This window comes from Patella vulgata, chromosome 6 (genome assembly GCF_932274485.2).
Source record: "Patella vulgata chromosome 6, xgPatVulg1.2, whole genome shotgun sequence".
In the NCBI taxonomy this organism is placed as follows: Eukaryota; Metazoa; Mollusca; class Gastropoda; family Patellidae; genus Patella; species Patella vulgata.
This window is the reverse complement of record NC_065884.2, coordinates 73055823-73081726: the sequence shown is the minus strand read 5'-3', so window position 1 is coordinate 73081726 and position 25904 is coordinate 73055823. Positions and strand designations below refer to the sequence as shown.

General features: G+C 40.1%; 1 protein-coding gene across 3 annotated transcripts; it reads left to right on the top strand.

Moving 5' to 3' along the window:
* The first annotated feature begins 1770 nt into the window (after positions 1 to 1770).
* Positions 1771 to 13966, top strand: LOC126825320 (neurogenic locus notch homolog protein 1). Of its 3 annotated transcripts, none has more exons than XM_050554911.2 (12): positions 1772 to 2045; positions 4718 to 4888; positions 5353 to 5445; positions 6191 to 6298; positions 8280 to 8378; positions 9270 to 9404; positions 9817 to 9973; positions 10319 to 10440; positions 12157 to 12255; positions 12680 to 12872; positions 13452 to 13588; positions 13766 to 13966. In XM_050554911.2, exons 1-12 carry the CDS (start codon positions 1793 to 1795, stop codon positions 13771 to 13773), a joined length of 1575 nt encoding a protein of 524 aa, XP_050410868.1. In that variant the 5' UTR covers positions 1772 to 1792; the 3' UTR covers positions 13774 to 13966. The 3 variants fall into 3 exon arrangements, with proteins under 3 accessions (XP_050410870.1, XP_050410868.1, XP_050410869.1); XM_050554912.2 differs by having other exon boundaries at positions 1778 to 2045; positions 13452 to 13579; XM_050554913.2 differs by lacking the exon at positions 5353 to 5445 and having other exon boundaries at positions 1771 to 2045.
* The last annotated feature ends 11938 nt before the right edge of the window (positions 13967 to 25904 follow it).

The following is a 25904-nucleotide window of genomic DNA, read 5'->3' as shown; positions in this document are numbered from 1 at the left end:
AAACTGATCCATAACTTTAATACATTCGTTTTATTACCGCAACTAGATGTAAATGAAATGAAATGTTTAATGGCACGTCAACTCCAACCGGGCTATATTGCGCCAAACATATGGTGAATAATACGAGACAGGCTAAATTATATCACAGAAAAACATTATATGCATAAATAAAAACAATATCACAGTTAATAAAATTAAAAATAAAATACAGCTTTTATGCATATAAATATTAAATACAAAAATGAAATGATATATATATATATATTTAAAATTTATGATAAAATCACTAGATGTCAAAAGTAATTTAATTTCCGCCTGAATGTAACATCCCGTGCCCGTGTCCCGAAGCAGGTTTTAACCAATTCTTGGCACAGAGGACTATCTACTCTACTTCGAGAATAGATCTCTCCCCTAATTGGCCGCCATATCCAAAACTCATCATACAGTTTTGTGATGTGTGATCCTACTCCGGTTCACGTCTGTTATTCACAAATTACCAATTAAATATATTCAGTTTTATTAAATGAAAACAGAACATATATTTCTCAACGGAGGGCCTGACAAGTACAGCTGTCTAGTCGTTCGGATGGGACGAAAAACCGAGGTCCCGTGTACACATTGGCGTGCACGTAAAAGATCCCTGGACAGTTGGAATTCGATATTAGAGTAGGCCGTAGTGCCGCTGTCCGGGAAAAATTTCCCTCATAGCACACTGTATGGCGTATGCCCTTCTTCATTAGCCCAGTTCGGAGCAGAACAGTAGGACGTTAAACCCCATTACATTTCATTTCATTTCTATACTTCTCAAATCGTCGAAATTTACTGTTTTCGACTAAAATCGTCAAGCGGAGATAACTGTTGACATACAGCGTAACCTGACTATGGATAAAAAAAACCTCCGCCTATTTATGTGATGAAAATGATACTCTGGTCCGACGCCTGTGTATTTTTGCAAATTAAATGCCATTTTCAGCTCTGTGGTGGATTTGTAGAGCTGGCGTAGAGGGTTACCGGTATACCTACTGTACATGTACGTACTATGAAGGTATATTTTACCCGAACAATTCAAAATGAAATGGGGTTTAATGGCCTACTGTTCTGCTCCGACTGGGCTAATAAAGACGGGCATACGCCATACAGTGATTTTTTACTTGCACCCTAATGTGTAATTGGGATCTCGGTGTTTCGTCCCATCTGAACGACTATACATGGTCCCTTGCAGGCCCCTCTAATCTGCAACACTGACAGGAGGAAAACACGCCGGAAAATCCCAATAAACTTTGATCGGACTGTGGTACTACGACCTACTCTTATATCGAATTACAACTGCCAAGGGATCATTATGGTGCACGCCAATTTGTACACGGGTCCTCGTTTTTTTTGTCCCACCCGAACGATTATACGCTGTCCATTGCCAGCATGTATTATATTATACCATTACATGTAAATGATTTTATAGATATCTCCTACAATCTTGAATTTAACTTGGCTGCTACTAAGGAAAGATGTGGACCTAAATGTATTAAGCAAGACGTGCATCTTACCAGGGGTACGTAGAAGTAATTTTTGTTTATAATGTATCGGTAATAATTTCTGTTTCCACATTCTCAAATAAAAAAACGATATTCAATATATAAAAAAACGATACGTCATCATCAGATATATTTCCCTGTTTTATTGCCTTTTATTTTAATGGCGGAAGCAGACGACCAGTAAATAAGAACATCTGTTGATATGTAAAAATGTTTAAAAGAAGTAACGACGTCGCTGTTCTTCACATAACTTTCAGTTTATGAGAGAAACTGTTAAATCTTTCAACATGCGTTTGACGTTGTTCGTTATAGGCCTATTGTTAGTGATTATTTGTATTGTGGTGGCTGATGCCAATCGTCGGAGACGGGGTCAAGGAACAGGAGGAGGACGTAAACGAAGAGGGTGGGGAGGAGGCGGCGGAAGTCGACGAGGATTGGGAGGACGCGGATGGGGACGAGGAAGGAGAGGATCGAGAAGAAACCATTCACCATCCCGACGATATTTTCAGCCAGGTGAGAATATTATTTTTAAAAATATTATTTCTATTTTCATCTATTACTATATTCTAATATGAGGCTACGCTGAAAAGCCTTAATAATTTGAAGACTATTTTCGTGACGTCACTGGCGGAAGCAGAACCAGTAATTGTCAGATTGAAAGAGTAGAACGGATGCTTAATTATCTACCCACTGTTACAATATAGAAACGCAATATAATAGAGGCTTGGGTGAATTGATCCTTTAATATAACAGAAGCTTCGTTGGTTGATCTTTTTTAAAAGATCAGAGAGGGAGATGGGGTTTAACGTCCAGTCTACACAAACTAGGTGATTTCGGGACTAACATGGTTCAATTTTATTTCACAATAATTCGCTTGCGCGTAGGAGTCTTTAGCAGTGGGAGGAAACTGGAGGACCCGGAGAAAACCCACGAGGATGGACAGTGACCCTAATCCTTGTCGCGTACAGCCGTGGAATCGAAACCGCGCCAGTTAACTCAATGACATACCTTATGATACAGCGTGCACGCGCTAACCACTCGGCCATCCTTCCCCCTCTTTTAAAAGATCCCCGCTTTGACATGCTTTGAGGGTATGTTCACAGATGTTGAACTTATCGCCAACAGAACCACTGAGCTGCAAGTGCGACACGCAATAGCGCCATACACGTGGGAGGGGTTCAATGTCAAGGAAGGGTTGATGAAAACTGCCGCGTGCTGGTTTATCTATCCATGTTAGCATTCCTATCGGTTCCTGCATAAGATTTACTGTTTAACTTATCTTTGCTTTAGTGTGTTACGTTTAATTTGATCGGGAGACGTGTTCGTCGACGTCAACCGAAACACTGCAAGAATTGGCCGTGGCACTGCAAGGGGAGTGGGTCAGATTGCCCCAAATCGTGATTGGACGGTTGCTTAGGAGTATGCCACGACGAATTGCTGAATATCTGAGGATTGGTGGAGCAATTACTCATTATTAAGACAAAAATCAAAAACGTCCATTTTCACTTATGACGATGTATCTCTTTGCGAGTGTTTATGTTCATGTGTAGACAATGGACCTGTTATTAACATACACTGGTCACCTCTAATAAAAACAGCAGTGCATTTCCACAGTTTTGTATTGTTTCTGAATATCCCCTCCTTTTTTTGAAGAGTATATAACAGAATGGGCGATTACATGAATGAACTGGGTTTTAAAGCCCCATTGTTGTGCTCCAACTGTGGGAATACAGACGTGCATACGCCTTGCATGCAGATTGCAATGATGGGGACTGTTGTCGTAGCAGCAATTGAATTCAAACAACCAAGAGTACACGAGACTTCGGTTTTCTCTCCCACTCGAAAGACTAGGCGGTGTTCCTAGCAGGGCCCTGTAAAAGAAACAAATGCGCTGTTCCCCTTTAATGTAATAGTTGGTTAGGATAATGTTGGCCGCTCGAGTAAGGTTGGTGTGAGGGCTCGCAAAAACGACAATTAGGTTCTAGGATTCCCATATTGTTTTACCCACAGTATGACCCTGGTTTGCAGTACAATTTCTTTACCCACATAATGACCCTGGTTTGCAGTACAATTTCATTATCCACAGTATGAGACTGGTTTGCAGTACAATTTCGTTATCCACAGTATGACCCGGGTTTATAGTACAATTTCGTTATCCACATTACGACCTTGGTTTTACCCACAGTATGACCCTGGTTTGCAGTACAATTTCTTTACCCACAGTATGACCCTGGTTTGCAGTACAATTTCTTTTTGTCGTAGTATGGCTAGTGGATAAGCACGCTGCTCAGCAGTGAATATTCGCTAGTCCGCTACAATCACTGGTGAGGGTGATATCGATGCGGCTTAACGAACTCCAGATAATAAGTATTAGAAAGATAAATAAAGACCTTTGTAGTATATGTAGTATATTTAGTATATGTAGGTAAAAATTATTTCCTATTTAGTTTAAATGGGTATGTAAAACGAGTAAAGGGCGCCATTCTGCCAGAACCAGTAACGTCACATGTTATAAGCCGATTTTTCGCAATATCTCTGTGAAACAGATTGGTGAGTAAGACGTTGTCTCGCTAACCAGGAGGTCCGTGTTCGATCCCTCCCTTTTTTCGCTGTTCTTCCCCCTTGTCAGTAGTGCAGGACCGAGGGCCTGGCAAGGGACATCGTATAGTTGTACACATGGGACGAAACACCTAGGTCCCGTGGATACATAAGAGTAGGTCGTAAAGATGCTGTCCAGGCGGGATTTCCGTCATAGCACACTGTATGGTGTATATCCATCTGAATTAGCCTAGTCGGTGCAGTAGAACGTTGTGCTGTTGAATCAGCCAGACAATTATCTATATGGGTCTATCCCACATTACTAATGGCGCCGTGGTGGCTCAGTGAGTAAGGCGCTGACCCGTTAACCAAAGGTTCTAGGATTTGCCATTGAGAAAGTTTCTTTTGAATTTCCCCTCTTGGGTTTTCTCCGGGTGCTCCGGTTTTCCCCCTCTGAAAGCGAATTATTGAAATAACATCGAACCATATGTTAGTCCCGAAATGACCTAGTTTGTATTCAGTGGACGTTAAGCCCCATTTCTCTCTCTCTCTCTTGGATTTTCGGCGTGGTTAACCATGTGCACCTATATTCGCCCCGATCTTAAATTCTGCTACAAACAGATTGAAAGCATTTTATTTTCTTACAGTTGATGGTAATTGGGCATCGTGGTCTAACTATGATGAATGTTCTTCAACTTGCGGTGTTGGCACACAAAAACGATATCGATTTTGCAATAACCCTGCCTCGGAGAATCATGGACGTCGCTGCATTGGCAGAAACCAAGAAAAGCGGTACTGTAATCGATGTCCTTGTCCAGGTAATCAAGTTAACAGTGCGGACGTGTCAAATTCACTCCATGGCGGAGTAACTGTTTTACCCATTTAAGTTGAGTAAACGCAGAAACAGTGTTTGTGATGATAGGGAAGATACATTTATCAGTTCCTTGATGTTACGTGTAAGGTGTGTCTAAAGTCCTTGTTGACTTGAATGGGTGATGGGGTGGAATGCAAAACCCACCTCCCGTCGGACATCTTAATAAGATTAGGGTGTAGCAGCACAGCTGTCATGGCAAAATATTCCTGAAATCCCACTGCATGGCGTATGCCCGTTTTCCTAGTCAGATTGCTCTCGACAAGGAAGTCATTAAATCCCGATTCATTTCATTTTAAATATATTATTTTTCATTATCGTTTTTTAAACTATTATAGCAGAACGGCCAGCACTTTATATCTTTATTCAGACCTCTGTGATTATTATTTGTGAATATATTTTATGTTACAGACCCCTGTGAATCTGTTAAATGTCTAAATGGAGGTATATGTGTAAGAGGCATATGTGAATGCACCTCTGAATATTCTGGACCAGATTGTGGTGGTAAGATTCTTCATTAACAACAGATACGAAACGGGTCTTAAAGACCTAATATTAGTATATTTATTACGAGTCAAGTCATATTAGTATATTTAAAGATACATTAGTTAAGAGTTTTATAAAGTGTTGGCCATTCTTGCTATAATAATTCAAAAATAGATGATGAGAAAAGAAAATGTTGAAACTTTCAGTCAAATTACTTAGATCTCAACGGAATTGTCACTGTTAGAAGTTCGGACTAGAACTAGCCATCAATTGTGTCTTCATCGTCTATGAGAATTGGCGATCGTTTGATTGACAAACGATAACTCCACCCACATATTCACAATTATCAAGTAACATGCTCAATGGCTATGGTAGCCTCACTTGGCAGGCTTTTCATTACCAGTTTCCGATTTTACTATATTTGAATCATACCTGCTGCTCAACGCTCATTGATGGTTAAATTCAAAAACGAATAATCGACACTGGGTTTTTTTATCACACCGACTTTAGTAATAATGATCGAGGCTAGGCCTAAAATTCAATCCCTAATATATCGGTGTAGAGTGGAGCAATTTGACTGAAATTTTCAGCATATTCCCTTTAGATGATCTAGTTTTTAATCAACAAACATTGATAGTAGGCTGATGTTATTTTCGGTGCTAACTGTAAGTCGTCTCCCCCATTAAGTTCACTTGATAAAGTGCAGGGCGACCACACTACACACAAACAATTGTACAAGACGTTTACTATTGTATATTTCTAGTTGATTCTTGTAACAACAGATGTTTGAACAATGCAACATGTAACAATGGTATATGTGATTGCCCTCAAATGTTTAGTGGAGAAGATTGTGGAACTAAGCTAGCACCAGGTATGTTTTTAAAAATAATACTAATTAAATATACAACTATGCATCCTAAATGGTGATGCAATTGAGCGACACACTAGTCTAATAATACGTGGACTTTACCAGGAAACATTCCAAACTAACTGCCGATCTCATGGAAAAGAAATTACATATGTTACGAAACAAGTGAGCATATCCGCCGCGGGAATGCCAGATGTCATTACTATATTGCCGTGTGGGTTGGTTTTGTAATTGTGATTTTGAAATATATAACTCAAATAGATAGGCCGGATGCAGGGATGTCAGTGGTTTTAGAAAAGAGTCAATATATTCAGAGACATTATGACACTCGCTCGAACAGTCAGACACTATGGGCCGACCTTTCGGTACAAACCACTCCGTTTTGGGATTTTTGTGGATTTTCGGGAGAGTGTAAAAATGTCTCTGGCGGCAGTTAGGCTTCGCGGAAAGGTAGTCATATTGTTTGGGATTAATGAACTTATTAGTGACCAGTGTGTCTAAAATGCGGTTGATCATTAAACCGTTTTCCATAAAAATAGGTTCGGGAAGTCTCTTGTAGTACATCTCGTTACTAAGTTGCTGTTCAGCTTCTAGTATATAGTCATTTCGATTTAGTATGACGCAACATGAGACCTTGTCACTCTTTTTAATGACGATGGACTTGTCATTTTTGAGCGCGTTGAGTGCCGTTCTTTCAACTCGGGTTAGGTTGTTCCTTTCTTTTGAGATTGGAAGCTCAGCTATCTCGCTCTTCATAGTGTCTAAATGGACTAGAATATCCCCTCTAATGGCCGCGTTAGGGGGTGTACAGATTTTTCAATAAATTTGGTATTGCCCGTCTTGCGGGGTTTATCGCGGAGAAAAATAGGTCAATTTGATACGTCTAGAAAATTGGTCAGTAGATTCTAAGATGTCATCAACAGTAGTCGGTTGAGGGGAAGGTATGAATTTGAGGCCCTTGTCAAGTATTTGCCCTTCTAAGGGAAGCTGGAGTTTGAGTGGGGGTTTGTTGCGTAGCGTTTTCAACGAGGCCCCCCTCAGACTCTAATTTAAAGACTCGACAACTCTAAGCCAGTGGTTGAATTGTCTGTCAGCAGTAATGGCTGTCCAATGTATTTTGTCACTTGCGTTGACATGGACCACTGAGTGATTAAGTTCGATTACTCTTTCTTGTTTCGGTGGTTCCGTGATGAGGTAGTGGTTTAGAGTTGTCAGGTTTTCACATGGTTTGGTTCCTTCTTTCTGTTTGAGGGTGGGGGGGAAACGGAATTTGGGATATAAAGATGGCGGTGTTGGGAAATTTGGACTTGGTAGTGGCAACCAGTTCCTATTGTTAGTACCGATTTGAAAAATGATGGTTTTTGGTTGTCCAGTGTGGGTGTAAGCTTTAATCATATCAATGAGATGTTGGATCTTGGCGCCCCCATACGATTCGATTTGCACACCAACTCCCCCTTTGGGTATACGGCTGAGGTTCGAGCTACCTAGCATTAAAATCTGTTTGACGATACCAGGGAGGGACCAGGAGGCTTTGTCATTGCCATTGTGGTACCTAAGGCCAAGCACTGGCTTGTTTTGTGGGGGAGGGACTCTATGTCTAAGCTAAGGCGGTTGGATGCGCGGTACGGTTTGACGCGTGTGGGTGAGGAGAAGCTTATTCGTTTATTCACGGGAGATCTGCTAGGAGTTGAGAAATTTTGATTAGAAATTACGGGAGACACAGTGTCTTCCGAATTGGAGTTATCCGACACAGTGTCGTTTGATGTGTTGAGTTTGTCAACTAAAGCGTACAGGTTCGAATTGGCGGAAAGGGAGGGAGAGGGGCGGCTGTCTTTCTTCTTCATGGGCGTTGACGGGTTGGTGTTCTGTGGGGAGCGTCCTCACATACCACAGGATGTGGCCCATGAATATGAGATAAACTAGAATTACAAGATGTTAGAACTGATGTGTGATTTGTCAAGGTTTTTGTTGTTGTTTATTTCAGTCGATCTGTGTGACAATGTCACCTGTTTAAATGACGTCCAGATATGTGTAGCAGGTATTTGTAAATGTAGGCCTGGTTACGATAGGGATGATTGTAGTAGTAAGTGGTTGTTATTTGAAATTAGCCATCGTAAAAATTAGTTACAGTTGTATATGGTCAATGTAATATACTCTTAAAAAAAGTAGGGGATATTGAAATGCAAATACTATGCAGGTTGTGATATGATACATAATCATGGAAACTTGAGAGTATGTTCACAGATGAAGAACTTAACGCAATAGCGCCATACACGTGGGAGAGGTTCATTGTCAAATTTGACACTTCAAGGAAGGATTGATGAAAACTGCCGCTTGCTGGTTTATCTTATCCGCGTCTGCTTTCCTATCGGTTCCTGCATTAGATTTACTGTTTAGCGTATCTTTGCTTTAGAATGTTACGTTTAATTTGATCGGAAGACGTGTTCGTCGACGTCAACGTCAACCGACAACACTACAAGAATTGGCCGTGGCACTGAAGAAGGAGTGGGTCAGATTGCCCCAAATTTTGATTGGACAGTTGATTAGGAGCATGCCACGACGAATTGCTGAATGTCTGAGGATTGGTGGAGCAATTACTCATTATTAAGACAAAAATAAAAACGTCCATTTTCACTTTTGACGGTGTATCTCTTCGCGAGTGAAATGGGGCTGTCAGATAAGCCGCCCATATGAACTGTTTATGTTCACGTGTAGGCAGTTGGCCTGTTATTAACATACACTGGTTACCTCTAATAAAAACAGCAGTGCAGCAGTTTTGTATTGTTTCTGAATATCCCCTACTTTTTTTGAAGAGTATAATTAGATAGAATTGTTTACCTCGTACTTCCATAAAATCTTTGTAAAATGAAATCACGTTTATCTCGTATCTTGGTACTTACATTAAGTCTATATGAACTTACATTAAGTCTATATGAAATAAAATCATGTTTATCTCGTAACTTTTTACTTCCAGTAAATCTATGTAAATTACCCTCTGTAAGTTTTACACGTTGTGTACCACTTCTTGCACCTAGTGGATACACCTGTAGTTGTGTTTTAAGAACTGAGGTTTATTTCCAAAATGATATTGATTATAGCCTGTACAAAGGTGAGTGAAACCTAGATTACACCTGACCATGTCATTTGTCTATTTCTATTATGAGGTTGTTGAACGAAACACGGTTTAGTATAAGTTAAGTTAACCACGTGACAAGTGGGAGTGGGAGAGGCGGGTATAGTTGATTGCTTTGAAGTAAAATTAGGACAAATAAATGACTTAACATCCGACCTCGTACAGTATCCTACAATACCTGCACACACCCAACCAGGTTGTGATGAACTATTTAAGTAATATAACAGTGTTAATATATTGGTCGAGATTTTCGCGGCAAGATGAATGAATGGATTGAAAAAGTAAGACCAATACCAAAGCGACACAAAACAGCTCCGCCCACCTTTTTCTGTAGGAGTGCATCGATCACAGCTCTGGTATAACATAAATGTAGTATTATTTGTTCCAGACGTTTCAGTCGTTACACCTATAAAGCAGTATGACAGTAATCAGAATGTTATAACCAATATACCTGGAGTTACTGGTAAAAACCTCACCATTTCATTTATTGATGACTTTCTTCTTTCTACTTGTTCCCTCGATTACCTAGTGATTGGAGGTACACGGTACGTATATACCCCTCCCCAACATATACAGCATTAACTACTCGTTGTATAGATGGGACTAACCCCCCCCCCCCCCCCGGACAAAAAACTGGTCTTTAATAACATTAACTTACATGTACATAACAAAGAAATGGGGTTTTACGTTTCCGCACATTAGGGTAGGTTGATTTTTAAAGAATTCAAAATATCAATATATTGACATGGTGGATTTTTTACACTACGGCCGGTTTCCTCAAGAAGCGGTTTGGGGTATGAATATAAATTAAAGGTCTTGTGGCTGCATCTAATACTGCCTTATAGACGCTTTAAGACACATAAACTTTTAATGATTCTTTATTTGTACAGATATTGTGGCTTCTCTGCTCCAGCAGACATCATGCTTTCAACTGGTAATGGCACCCAAGTACGCTTTGTAACTGATCGTACAATTGGATTTATAGGTTTCACATTGACCTATCAATATATAGGTGAGTACAAAATATAACGAATTACATCATCAACAGTTGTAGAAAAACGACTTACTAAATGAATCAAAGCAATTTTTTGTGAACAGTATGTTGACATATTAGTGATTAATTGATCACAATTCCAAGACATTACGAGAAGGGTTAGAGTCTGTACTCAAGCTATACATCAGTATCTGGTGTGTCCACCGCAAGTGTCAATAACATCAGCGCAGCGTCTGTACATGGAGTGGACCAGACGATTGATGAACTCCATTGGTACCTGGAACAACACTCTCAGAAAAGCCTGGCGCAATCCATCGGTTGTGTGTAGTCTCGGTACGACGTTATTAAGTCTCATCTAAATTTCATCCCAAAGCTGTTCAATCTGGTTTAAGTCCGGACTAAGCGCTGGCCAGTGCATAACGTTGACACCGTTCTGCTGTAGATTGTTCCGAGTAACTCTGGCGGTGTGGAAACGGGCGTTGTCATGCTGGAAAACGTTGTTTCGATGACGTGCGAAATGTGGTATGACGTGGGGTCTGAGAGCTTGATCGATGTAGCGCACTGTTGTGATGCCGCCTCCTCTCCCTGGACCAAGATTTTGGAACACCACAGGACCCACTCTCTGGTTCAGGCCGATTCCACCCCACACCATTATGCTTGGACCTCCCCATGAGTCTCGTTCCGTGACACATTGGTCAGACGACGTCGACGCCATATTCTGATCTTGCCATCTGCAGTTGATACGCAATACTGACTCTCATCTGTAAACAGAACAATTCTCCATTGCCTGTGTCGCCAGTTCTGGAGTTGTTGTTCAAACTGTAGACGTTCACGTCGATGGCGAGGGGTGAGGGTTGGTACACGGTAAGGTCTGCGGCAGTGGATGTTCTTTCTGGTGAGACGTCAGCGCACTGTATCGGCACTGATGGGTCTTCCGTGTGTTCCCACGTTTTTGAGAACATTTCCTGGGTTCATTTCTGTGTTTGGGAAGGAGCCTTGTTGCTCAGGTAAAGTTGGAGATGTGGTCACAAATATACAATAAAACATTTGTCAAGTTTTATGCAATGCGTCTATTCAGAGTAACATACCAACCTGACGTTTCTTTTGCTACTTAGTATATTTGGGACCTCGAAATTGATGCAATAGGTCGCAAGGCATATAATAATGTAATAAGAATGCATATAATAATGTAATAAGAATGTATATAAACTGATTTACATTCAGTAGTTTCCATTTTTATTCTCATATCAATTAGTTATGTCTCAATCGAATGGCAATCTCTAGCCTCTGGTTATTCCAGTCTATACCGATAGTATTTATTGTGCATGCACCCCAGATAAGAATATGCGTCACCTTTTAACATGACTTGTGGAAAATAACTAGCCTTGTTCCTCGAGTCCCTTGTTACAAGTGGCGCCGAAACGCATTATGGTACACGATTCGTGTACCGATGGTAAAATGTTTATTTTGTCTTACATATTGGATATCAGAAGCTGATCTTTTCCCGATAAGATCATAACATTAATGTTGATTTAAATTGACAAATGATGCGTGTTTTCAATGTTGAAAACTTTGGATGATGTTGAGTTAGAGACTTAGCTACTTTGATATGAAATTAGTCAAATGAAATAAAAAACAAGTACGAACAATTCAAACCACTGGACAAAATTCGAAGATGATTTATCATTTGTACCACTGTTTAAGCACACGAAACCATTCACATATTTTATATAGACGCTGTACCAGATTCTAATCCTTGTAAAAATGGAGGAACGCCCACTACACAACAAACCTGTAATTGTATGGAAGGGTTTGGGGGAAATAATTGTGAATGTGAGTAAAAATAATTTTTATTTCTAATGATTTTGATATCGTAATGAGCTTTAAAAGCTTCACAAACCAAGTACTCTGTAAATATGCCGAGATTGTTCGGCGAGACATAATCAGGAACCATGTTAATGCTCAAAGTTCACAAAGATTTTTTTTACAAAGAGCTAAATCCCCTGTCTCCAAGCTTAAGCATTGCTAATCTAAAGGAAAGACCCCCTTGAAATGTTCATTGTCAATGCCGATAAAATTAATTCAGTTGGACAGAACCTGGATCCATCTCTCCGAAGCAATACCCACCCCACCAAGATATTTCTGTGATTTTTCTGTTAGTCATATATAATTATACATGTAGTGGTATAATAACAGTATTTATCCATAATGTTATGTATTTACATAATCTATTGATGTCATCGGTAATTTATTACAGTTCCAGCAATATTAACATCAGGTGGTAAATACAATAGGATACAGAACACAACGTTCACTCTACCCGCTTCTCCAGGGAAAGATCTTGTCCTTACGTTTGGCGATGATTTTAGTATTGAAACTACGGGTGGTAATTGTAATGATATTCTAAGAACAGATTGTATGGAAGATTATGTGGAGATAGAGGGAAAAAGGTAGGAGATTTACTTTTGTACTTCGTATTAAATCCGCTATTCTTTATCCGCCAACATAGTCGATGCACAATACACCATCTCTTGTTATATGCCGTAGTTCTATTCAACCTATATATATATATAGATTGAGAGAGGGAGAAATGGGGTTTAACGTCCACTCGACACAAACTAGGTCATTTCGGGACTAACATGGTTAAATTTTATTTCCATAATTCGCTTGCGCGTAGGAGTCTTTAGCAGTGGGAGGACCCGGAGAAAACCCACGAGGTTGGACAGGCGACCTTACTCCTTGTCACGTAAAACCGGGGAATCGAAACCACGCCAGTTGACTCAATGACAGACTTTATGATACAGCACGCACAGGCTAATCATTCAGCCATCCAACCCCCCTATATATCATTCAAACATTAGACAATAAATATAATATAGTTTATAAAAAGGTGTATGCCTATTCTTATTTAACCAAGAATTATACCAACCAGTCTATATTGCTAAATCACTTGGTGAACTTAACGAGACAAACTAAAACTAATCACATATCTATATATCCCCTGATTATAATACTGGGTTTTAATACAGGTATTGTGGAGGTGTGGCACCGGAACCTATTACCATACCTACAGGTAACGGAACTACAATACGTTTTGTGAGTAACAATGACCAGGAAGTGTGCCAGGCAGGTTTTACACTCACCCATGTCTATATAGGTAAGCCAGGTAAATATGTCTATATAGGTAAGCCAGGTAAATAGAGGCACATTGTTATGTTGTTGACGAAACGTTTGAAGAAGCGTGCACAGATCTAGTAAAGTTTTCATTTCATCTTTGGAATATTCCTAAAAGACACTAAAAGACAAAAACGAACAGGAGCTTAAACTTTTATTTACTTTTCAGACCCGTAGTCTGAATGCTGCTAAATGTGAAACATGGAATTATTGTTTGAGATTTAACTCTGCTGGAAATTATTTGATGAAAGGATGTCACCAGAACAACTGTTTACCCAGAAAGATACAATTCCTAGTTTTAAAGAAGCCTAACAATTGGTATATGATATTAATAAAACAAACCAATAAATATTGTATATACCACTTTGTCTTCAATGTAGTCTTGCTTCTTTGTACGAAATCGGGCTAGATTGTCACGCGTTTAGCTAAGATCATCAGATTTGACACCGATCCAACTTACCTGGTTTCAGTCATATGCTTATTCATGCCTTACTTCCCGTTTTGTCTACGGTGTCTCGACACGGCTAAACACGTCAACAAGATGTTAGTCCCAAGATGACGTGTGTTGAGTCTCTTTCAATCTGTGTAAGAATCCCTTGACGCAAACAAATTCAATGTTAGTCAAGCACACATGTAGCATTAAGTAGACCGGACATGCGCAGAACGAGATTTTCTGGGGTCACAGTGGCTGGACGGGTAAGACGCTGGCTCGCTAGCCTGGAGGTCGGATGTTCGATCCCTGCAATGGCCGAGAAAGTTCATCCAGATTTTCCGGCGTGGTTCTCCTTTGTCAGTGATGCAGGACGGGGAGCCTGACAAGGACAGCTGTCTAGTCGTTCGGAGGAGAGAATTCGATATAAGAGTAGGCCGTAGTGCCGCTGTCCGGGCAAAATTTCCCTCATAGCACATTGTATGGCGTATGCCCGTCTTCATTAGCTCAGTTCGGAGCAGAACAGTAGGACGTTAAATCCCATTTTATAATCGGGTCTGGGATAGCCAAATGTTTCTTAGCGGATTATAGTTCAAATTGAAATGAGGGCCACACCAAATGCTTCCCACATCAACAAATGTAAACAAGCTGGAGCTTCATCAAAAGTCTTGACCTATTAAAGAGACAAACTAGGTAAATTTCAGGACTAACGCATTGTTCAATTTTATTTCAATAATGCGCTTGCGCGTAGGTATCTTTAGCAGCGGGAGGAAACCGGAGGACCCTAAGAAAACCATACTCCTTGTAACGTACAACGGGGAAACGAAATCACGTCAGTTAAATCAATGACAGACCTTATGATACAGCGCGCACGTGCTAACCCCCCCCCCCCCTGACCTATTGAAGAGAGAGACAAATGGGGTTTAAAGTCAACTCGACACAAACTAGGTCATTTCGGGACTAACATATGGTTCAATTTTATTTCCATAATTCGCTTGCGCGTAGGGGTCTTTAGCAGTTGGCGGACCCGGAGAAAACCCACGAGGTTGGACAGGCGATCCTTCTCCTTGTCACGTACAATAGGGGGATCGAAACCATGCCAGTCGACTCAATGACAGACTTTATGATACAGCACGCACGTGCTAACCATTCAGCCATCCACCCCTCCCCCCCAACACCACCACCACCATCCCGACCTATTAACGCATCAAAATATACTTCGTTCACGGATCGTGGATTGGGACATATTTATTGAAATATCGAACTCAATAAATATTAATTTGATAAATTAAGGTGAACTCAATAAATATTAATTTGATTAATTAAGGTGATCACAGAGACATGGTACGTCGACGTGGCTGGGGTGTTTGTTTCGCGATTAAGGAAAGAGAAAGAAGATGATTTGATGTATTGTAAACAGTGTATCAATCATTGTGTGACATTATCACCTATCTATAATAAAACGCCATGGTCAAGCCCAGTTCTTTTAGTCAAAAAGCGCGACGGGACTTTGCGTTTTTGTATAGATTTTCGAAAGCTGAACGACATCACAATGAAAGACGCATACCCACTTTCCCGGATTGACAAAACATTGGATACATTAGCAAGTAAGTGCTTATCGACTATGGCATCAGGCTACTGTCAGGTGCAGGTCGACCCTAAGGACAGGGCAAAAACCGCCTTTACTACCTCGAAAGGGTTATACCGGTTCAAGGTTATGCCATTTGGACTGTGCAATACACCAGACACGTTTTAAAGACTTAAGGAGTCTGTGTTACATGGCCTGCAATGGGATATTGGTCTAGTCTATTTGGACATTATCATCTTTTCTCATAGCCTTTCTCAGCACATGGATAGGATCGCAAGTGTGTTGGACAGGTTGAGATGTGCAGGGCTTAGATGGAAGGCATTTAAATCCAACCTGTCGAAGGAGGAAGTGAATTGTTTTTTTTTTGTTCATATTGTTTCGTCACAAGGAATATCTACGAATCCTGACAAAATAAACCCTGTGAGAAATTGTAAGATCCCGACTAATCTGACCAGATTAGAAATTGTATGGGCTTGTGCAGCTATTATCACCAGTTCATCGAAGCATTTTCTGAATTAGGGGAGAGAGAAATGGGGTTTAACGTCCACTCGACACAAACTAGGTCATTTCGGGACTAACATATGGTTTAATTTTATTTCAATAATTCGCTTGCGCGTAGGGGTCTTTAGCAGTGGGAGGAAACCGGAGGACCCGGAGAAAACCCACGAGGGTTGGATCTGAATTAGGAATTAGCTAAACTTCGGAATATATTGACAGAGAAAGGAGGGGGGGGGGGTTCCTGTGGGCAGGTGGACGTGAAGCTAACGGAAACGCCCATCCTAGCTTTTCCAGATCTCTCAAAGTGGTTCTCAATCGACATGGACGCGAGTGGATGTGTGATAGGTGCTGTCGTGTCGCTGCTTCATGATGGTAAAGACCTTGTGGTGACTTACGATAGTCGTGCATTGACAAAGGAAGAACGTAAAGACCTTGTGGTGACTTACGATAGTCGTACATTGACAACGGAAGAACGAAATTATAGTGTTACCAGGAAGGAACTTTTAGCGGTTGTATATTTCGTGAACTATTTCAAGGCTTACCTGTACAGAAATAAATTTTTAATTCGGACGGAGCATTGCTTTGGTCACTGAATCCATCGCACGATGGATAAAACAGCTTTCATCTTATGATTTTGACATCGAAAAATGTCCTGGGAGAGTGCATCATAATGCTGATTCATTATCTTGTGCACCTTGTGTTAGTGAAAGTCAGAAGGTGATCGGTTTGATTAGTGTAGATACTACTCAATTAAGTGAAATGCAACATAAGTACTCGGACATCTGCCTCATTATTCAATGGGTAAAAAGGAAGGAGAAACCAAAGTGGAATGTAATTTCTCCTCAAAGTCCTGTACTTAAGAAATTGATGACCCAGTGGAATTCTCTTGTATGTGAAGAGAGTTGATGGGAATCATGTCGTGAAACGAGTGGTTGTACCTGAACTCACGGAGGAGAAGTGCCTCCACATGTCGCATGACCTTCCGACTGGTATTCATAAGACAGTGGAGAAAATAAAGCAAGGCTATTACTGGACCAGTTTAAAGGCTGGCTTACAGGAATACATATATACCTGCTCTAAGTTTGCTGCCCTGAAACTTAATAAGAAGAAAGCCCCAGTTCCCTCTTACAGGGCGGGTGCACCCTTCGAACGGGTGACTGTGTGGACATTGTTTGTATAATAGATCCCCCAACCTCTGATGGACATCGGTACATCTTGGTAGTGTGTGGCTAAGTTTGCCCATGCTTTCCGCATCAAAAATATAGAAGCCATCACGGTTGCTAAATTGCTCGTGGAAAGGTTCGTTTTAAATTCGGCATACCGAGGCAGATTTCCGCCTGGAAAAAATCGGCGCCCCAACCGACCAAAGTTCCCATGTCAGTATGGGCGCCCCATAAAGTCGAGTGACATTGGTTGGGCGCCCACGACGAGATTGGTGGGACGCCAAACATGTCGTTATATATGAGCCGCCCAAAACGGCATGATCTGTGGGGTACCTTATCCCAGAGGGGCGCCCTTTCCATTCGACGCAATACGAAGCCAACGACCAACGTTCCCATATCAGTATGGACACCCCATAAAGTCGAGTGACATTGGTTGGGCGCCCACGACGAGTTATTTTATTCAGGTTCAGCATACATCGTCTAGTAGTGATGTTAAGGATGTCGCTAATATTTATTATTTACTTTATTGATGGTCAGTATTGATCCCCTAGTAGTGATGCAAAGGATGAAACTGATGATTATTATCCATTGATTATTTACTTTATTCGGGTTCAGTATTGGTCGTCTAGTAGTGATGTAAAGGATGAAACTCATGCTTACAAGCTAATAACTCAAGAGATTTCAAGTGACTTTATAGCTGGATGTCTTGCTGTTAAAGCTAAAAACTCAAGAGATTTCAAGTAACTTTATAGCTAGATTTCTTCCTGTTGAAGTCAACAACTCAAGAGATTTCAATTGACTTTATAGCTAGATTTCTTCCTGTTAAAGCTAAAAACTTAAGAGATTTCAATTGACTAAGCTAGATTTCTTCCTGTTAAAGCTAACAACTCAAGAGATTTCAATTGACTTTATAGCTAGATTTCTTCCCGTTAAAGCTAACAACTCAAGAGATTTGAAGTGACTTTATGGCTGGATTTACTAATATGTTTCATCAGAATAAACTTGAAAGGTAGCGATTGTTATTGCATAATGGAAAGACTTAGAGATGGATGATTTTAAAATAGTGTAGACTACCTTGTGAATATTTGATTCAAAGTGGCTATATTTACGGAACCATAACGAATTACGGGACTTACAAGTACGACAGAAAATATTTTTTTTACGGGACGAAAACCATCTAATTTGTACTTGTGTCCAATTTGTAAGTGTTTAATTTCTGGATCACAGTTAAAAAGTAAACAGTACAATTGATTATTGGTGAATAATGATTAATTTTTACAAACTAAGTACAAAATAAAACCATTTCGCCATATTGGTTAAAAAAATATTGGAATCATTTACCTAATAGACCAGATGCACACTTTCAATTAATCGAATGATATAATGACCATCTCTTCGACTACACGAGAAGAATTCCTGAATTTTCTAATAATCGTGAACCAACACTCGCTAAAGACAAATTTACAATGAATATCAATACTGAAGTCTCCTTCCTAGAAGTTAAAGTCATCAATGATAACAAAAAAACCTAAAAACTAATTTATTCTGCAAAGAAGCAGCAAGTCATCTGCATCATAGTTTACAGTGGGGCCATCTGCATTAAGGATATTTGCAGCAAGCCAGAATGGACCAGCTACCATTTAACTCAATTTGAAACTTACCTAAGAGCCCAGGAGAAGAACGATCCAAGTCACGTTTTTTGTCTTTTCGCATAAAAGGCAAAACAGACTTTTGGACGAGAATGTTTGACGCGAACAGAACAATGAGTGGGTTTAATTACAACGTCAAATGGCGCCATTAACTGGGGTTCGTTGAAAACTTAGGTCGTTCTTCCCCGGGAGTCTTCATGTGAATATGAAGCTAAAGTTATTAAAACAAAAGTGAATTACTGGAATAAAAAATCAAAGATATTAATAAGAAGAAGGTTATACCATGGGTAACCTATGACCCCCATCAACCTAATTACATACTTTACCGCAAGATACCCCCCTGGGGTGTAGGGGGTGATAAGAATATACCCTTCGTATGTCCTGCGTGTCGTAAAAGGCGATTAAAAAGATCCCTGTAATGTGGCAACGTGTTTGCCGTGCGTTGCGACCCGTGTTGGTAGGGAGTGGATGATGGTAATTGAGTGGAGCCCTTTCTCTGGTTAATAACACTGTTATTAACATGGGAAAATCCTCTACGGAACATGTATAATATGTCGCCCATACTGTAAGAACTGAAATAGAAACAATATGTGGAGCACTTTCTCTGCAACACATTGCTTTGGCTCATGGTTCACCTAGACGGGGTCAGAGTGGCCGACTGTGATCAATCGGCTTTGGTCGTTTTAGCTCTATAAAATTACCCTTTCCCAGTTTAATACTGGTGTTTAATCACTCAGCAATTACCTACCTTTGTGTCCTTAGTACATTCTACAGAGCGACAGCTTGGGTCAATCAGGTTGAAGTAGTATTTTTACTATCTGGCTTGAGTATACCCCTTGTCGAGTCCTTGGGCCACGCACAGGTTATCCATGCTAGTCCTCCCCTTAGTAGACAGGGAAGTAATCTGGGGGACGACGAGGGGGGAATCCAAAAAATATTATTTCATGCACCCCCCCCCCCCCCACACACACACACCAATTAAAGGACGACGTTTCTGATATTTTTAATTTAAAAAGTAAAATTTCAAAGGCACGACCGAGGTTTCTCTTGAGATTCCCCCTACAGACCTTTCCAAAGTTGTTTTTTTTAATAACCAAAGGCATTGCTGGCTTAGCCGGTGATCCCAAGGCTATCAAGAAACTTAACGAAAGCATTGCTAACGCTGAATGTTTAGCCGGACTCGTGACTAAACAAGATCTTCATATATTTTAAACTTGAAGTAAGATATAGATTTTTTACATAATTCGACATTGCTTGATTTGATCGAGTTTTTTTTTCTCAGAATTGTTAATATTGTAAATTCCAATTTTTATTAAGTCTTCAGAAAAGCATGACAAAGTAAACTTTGTCTTAAAAATGACATTCCTTGGAAGGAATTTCCCATCATAAATTATTCAATTGCTATTGTTTCTTTTCATAGTCATATCTTTACCATAGAATACGAAGGAAATTCTCAAAGATTATTCACATCAGAAGAAAGTGATCAAGAAGTAAGAGAAAAATGAATTGGTTTCATTAATATGAAACATTCTGTTTGATACTGTTCAACTAATAATGAACATGGCAATATTTAGTTATAATATTGAAAAAATGGCCGTTAACATGGGTTCTAAACAATCATCCCATCTGAACAACTAGGCATGTGTTCTTGTCAGGCTTTCTGCCCTGCACCACTGACAAGGAGAAATAAGACTGAATATCTCTAGAGGAACTTGCTCGGTCAACACCAAACTTCAGGGTTCTTGACAGTTAATCGAAGATGAAATTTGTCATTGAAAGGTTAATTGAATTTTTATTTGTTTACTTACAACCTTTTTGGTTTTCAAATAGATACATTTATATAGTTACTTAAGTCTACATTGATCATTTCAGATAGAAACTCAAGCTCCCGGGAAGGCAAGAAATTTTCTTTATTGGGAAACATCACAGTTTTGTACATCGTCCGATTCCTCCCCAACCAGACTAAAAAAAAGCTGTACCAGAAAATGTAAGTTTATTGGTTAATTATTTAGAATTACAGATTGTAGTATTTGCAAGACTACGATGCACTTAATCCTTCATTTTACTGGAAAGCAAAACCAAAGTGCTAAAATTATAAACCATGTATTAGTTTATGAAAAAATAAGCATGTTATTTACTATATTTCATAAAGTGAGGTTATCAAAAATATAATATCCCTTAGTGTGAAATGTGTGTTTTTATATGCAAACTTTTTTCTGGTGAGTGGGTATGACGCTGGCTCGCTAGCATGGAGGTCGGGTGTTCAATCCCTGCATTAGCCGAGAAAGTTCATTCCGATTTTCTAGCGTGGTTTCCCCTTGTCAGTGATGACAAGAACGGCCGTCTAGTCGTCCGGATGGGACGAACAACCGAGGTCCCGTGTACATATTGGCGTGCACGTGAGAGAGAGAGAGAAATGGGGTTTAACGTCCACTCGACACAAACTAGGTCATTTCGGGACTAACATATGGTTTAATTTTATTTACATAATCCGCTTGCGCGTAGGGGTCTTTAGCAGTGGGAGGAAACCGGAGGCCCCGGAGAAAACCCACGAGGTTGGACAGGCGACCCTACTCCTTGCCACGTACAACCGGGGATTCGAAACCACGCCAGTCGACTCAATGACAGACTTTATGATACAGCGCGCGCACGCTAACCATTCAGCCATCCAACCCCCCTGGCGTGCACGTAAAGATCCCTTGGCAGTTGGAATTTGATATAAGAGTAGGCCGTAATGCCGCTGCCCGGGCAAATGTTCCTTCATAGCACACCGTATGGCGTATGCCCTTCTTCATCAGCCCAGTTTAAGAGCAGAACAGTAGGACGTTAAACCCCATTTCATTTTTCTGGTGACCACTCTAGACTACATTTATTATGTGATCAGTTTGAAATTTATATACATCAGTAGGACGAAGAAACCTATTTAATTTCAACAATTTCTGTTAATTAATCTAGAGTTAAATGTACATGTATGGCCCAAAGCCTTGTGTCATACTGCTGAACCTTGTGAATGTTTTGAGCTGTATGAAATTGGTGTCAATGTCTTGTAAATGCTCCGGTTACCTTCAAAAGCATAAATATATGACACCCTTGTTGACTGCTCAGATTATGTAGCTGCTGTGGGAGTATGTTTTGTTGCTAGGAAAGCTCTTTAGACTGCTGTAACATGTACCAGTATAGTAAATTCAGTTTCAAGCATTTATTCTCTTTATTTTACAGGTAGCTCGGCTAGAAACCCAATGTACCCTATCTGCCTCTTCATCTGATTTCCATTCAAGTCCGAAAATATTGAGGAAAAAAATAAAGAGAACAAATCCAAACTCAAGGGGTATTCAAACGCTCATCGTGGGCGACATATATGCGAGTACTATCAGCATGGTATGCGACAATTTGTACCAAAGAAATCCTGGAACAAATGACGTTGGAACACAGACCATTGTGTCTGGTGCTTCCCTGGTTTATTCCTCAAATTTATATTACAATTTTTAATTCTAAAATGCTGTAATTATGTCTTTTTATTGTTCTGAGCTGGGGATTTCAGTAGACAGCGTATTTTATGACAATAAACCAAAAGTAGCAAAGTTAACCAATGGGGCAATTTTGGAACTTCTCAACTATGGAAAATTAAAATCGCTAAGAACTAATTTAGACGTCTACCATTTTGTGTGCCGACTGCAACAGTGACATCGGCATCCACCACCGAGCCTATTGTTATAGTACCAGACGTACCCATCGCTACAGTACCAGAACATCAAAGGTATAGGAAAGATTTACAACAAACAAAAGAAGTCAACAGACAATTGAAAAGGAAAATAGATAGAAGAGATAAATCAATTACCAGAAAGATATCATCAAAAATTCAAAAGGTAGATAAAACAGCATCAGATCTGGACAAAACTTCAAAGTTCATAATTGGAGAAGACATTCCATTTAGATCTCCAATGGACAGTAGTGATGTTATTCTAAACTTTTTAATGAATCCAGACGAAAGTGTTGACCCAATTGTTCTATCTTTGTTACAGTCGTTATTCACGTCAATGAAAGAATTACTATGCAGAATGGTTCCAGAACATTTAATTGGTGGAAAATTTTAGGATCCATCAGAATCTTTGAGGGAAAAACAGTTTCTGCCAAAAAACATAACAAACTGCCAGAGTTCATATTTGGCCAACTGGACCATCTAATTTCATTCCGACCAAATGCTTCGCTACTTGCTAATGAGGCTTACATCATGTTTGCCTTCAACAAGACATCTTTATGGCTAAAGGAGCTTCCAACTAAAGAATTTGAAAAACTCATGGATGAATCTAGAAAAAGGGCAGAAATGTTCGTGCAGAGTTTATTCAGAAATTGAAAAAGCAGGCGTTTGAATAAAGAAAGCGGAAGACGTTACGAATAATATATACTCAGCCAAATTAAAAACTTGACACTGATGAATTTCAACAAAATTTTTTTTCTGATAAGTCAAATAAATTTTAAAGTGTTTCTAACGATAGTAAGTAGTAAGAAGCATTTAATTTCATAAAATTGTAAAGTCACGTGGATCACGTGACTTTTGAGCATATAAAGATGAAAAACACGTGCAAACACAAACTCGTGAGGTCAATCGATGCAAGTTTGCTTAAACTGAACACGCACACGTAACTTGAACTGAAAAAACAAATTAAAATTGTTATTTTCATTTTTGTTAGAAAATGCCGCGCCTTTCAAATGTAGAACGTCTACGTGCTATAGGTAGGCTCTATGCTGGTCAGTCTGTGGTCACTGTTGCAAGCGCTTTTAATTGTTCACGCCAGACAATAATTAATCTTAGAATGAGAGTGCTTCAAACTGGAACTATTGCCGACCGCCCAAGGGCGGGAGCGCCACGTGTGACGTCACTCCAGGAAGATCAAGCAATACGATTACGTCATCTTAGAAACAGATTTGTCACTGCAACCTCCACAAGTAGAGAGATATTTGGTGGAAGGGTAACTGCACAAACTGTTCGAAATCGCTTGCAGGCTGCTGGTCTTCGAGCTCGGAGGCCCTATAATGGACCAATATTGACACCTCTTCATCGCCGTAACCGACTTGTGTGGGCCACAAGACACATAAGATTTACCCAAAGACAGTGGAATTCGGTTGTCTTTAGTGACGAATCTCGATTCACTTTGAGGTTTGCCGATGGCAGGGTCCGAGTGTACCGCAGACGAGGTGAACGTTACGCTCAAGTATGCGTCAGGGAAGTTGACCGATTTGGTGGCGGCAGCGTCATGGTTTGGGGTTCTTTTTGTGCACATGGACGTTCTCCTCTTGTTGTCCAAGGGAACTTAAATGCTGTCCAGTACAGGGATCAGATTTTGCAACCTTTTCTTCTTCCGTTTATGCAGAGACATGGGCCTGGACTAACGTTTCAACAAGACAATGCTCGACCCCATACAGCAATTGCTACCCAGAATTTTTTAAGAAATGCCGGTGTCCAAGTCCTGGATTGGCCGTCGCTTAGCCCCGACCTTAATCCTATTGAACACATCTGGGACTACTGGGTCGACGTGTTCGTCAGCAAGTGAATCCACCACTGACGTTGCAGGACCTTCAACATGCTCTTGCTGAGCAGTGGCGACGTCTTCCTCTGGTAGTGTTTACTAATGTTCTGAGATCCATGAGAAGACGTTGTGTGGCAGTACGAGACGCTAGAGGAGGCCACAACCGTTACTAAACACTTTATTCCGATTGTTCTCCAAGTCTGTGAATTTCATTTTGGGGGGTACTGTGACATCACGAACATTATCAATGTCTAGGAATTTCGGCGAGACGTATTCTTGCTTTCTGTTGATGTCAAGGTCGTATGTGCACAACATAACACTAAAATAGTTGCCTTAAACCAAATATTAAAAATCTAGTCCCAAAAATCCCGAGTGTCAAGTTTTTAATTTGGCTGAGTATATGTTATTATGGTTTGTGGCAATCGGTCGATCAAGTAGATGAAGGAATGGGCCAGTTAGCTGGCAATGAGAAGGAACTGAGATGTGTTTTACAAGCTCAACTTAAATTTAGAAAATGTGTTCTTAACCAGAAAAATTGGGATAAGCAGATATTCAACTTTTCCAAAAAAACAACAGAGTGGAAAATATCGTAGATTAACTATTAATGAATTAAAGGGTAATTTGTGTCAGTTAGTTCAGACTGCTTTGGACACGGGCTCAAAATCAAAAATTACAGCTCCAAATCTGCCCCTTCTTGTGAACAACACAATTGAACACAAGTTTGATGATGGCAAATTTTATAGGAGATTCGTCATAAATGTTGTCCCAGGATTTCCCCATTGGTATAATATCAAATATGAAAACGATGAAGCAATCTATTCTTTTAATTTACACGAAGATTACAAGCGGGGAGACTTGAAACTTGTTATCCTTAAAGATTAAAGATGTTGCGAAACTACAATATCGATGTGTTTTATGAATTTCTACCTTTTTGTCGATTGTGTGCAATCAACATTTCATCACTGTATCTTTGATTTTTGAAAATCTACCTCGCCGTACAATCACCTTTATTATCTGTATTGGGTGAAAGGCAAAAGCTCCTTTTATTTGGATGCAATAAGTATTTGAATTGCTCTATTTTGATCAAGAAAATGAAATGAACTGGGGTTTAACGTCCTTGGGTTCTGCACCAACTGGGCTAATCGACACCTGCATATACCATACAATGTGCTATGAGGGACATTTTGCTCGAAAAGTAGCATTATGCCTACTCTTATATTGAATTGCAAATGCCAAGGGTTCTTTTATGTGTACACAGGACCATCCGAACGACTATACATGGTTCTTTGCCAGACCCAGGCCCTCCGTCCTACAGGGGGATCACGTGGTTAAGTGGGTAAGACGCTAGCTCGCTAGCCTGGAGGTCGGGTGTTTGATCCCTGCATTGGCCGAGAAAGTTCATCCAGATTTTCCGGCGTGGTTCTCAGTGATGCAGGACGGAGGGGCTGACAA

Coding starts and splice junctions, on each gene's coding strand:
- LOC126825320 (XM_050554911.2), top strand. CDS start 1,793: ATGAGAGAAACTGTTAAATCTTTCAACATGCGTTTGACGTTGTTCGTT. Junction 2,046..4,717: donor CCGACGATATTTTCAGCCAG/GTGAGAATATTA, acceptor ATTTTCTTACAG/TTGATGGTAATTGGGCATCG. Junction 9,405..9,816: donor TGATTATAGCCTGTACAAAG/GTGAGTGAAACC, acceptor TATTTGTTCCAG/ACGTTTCAGTCGTTACACCT.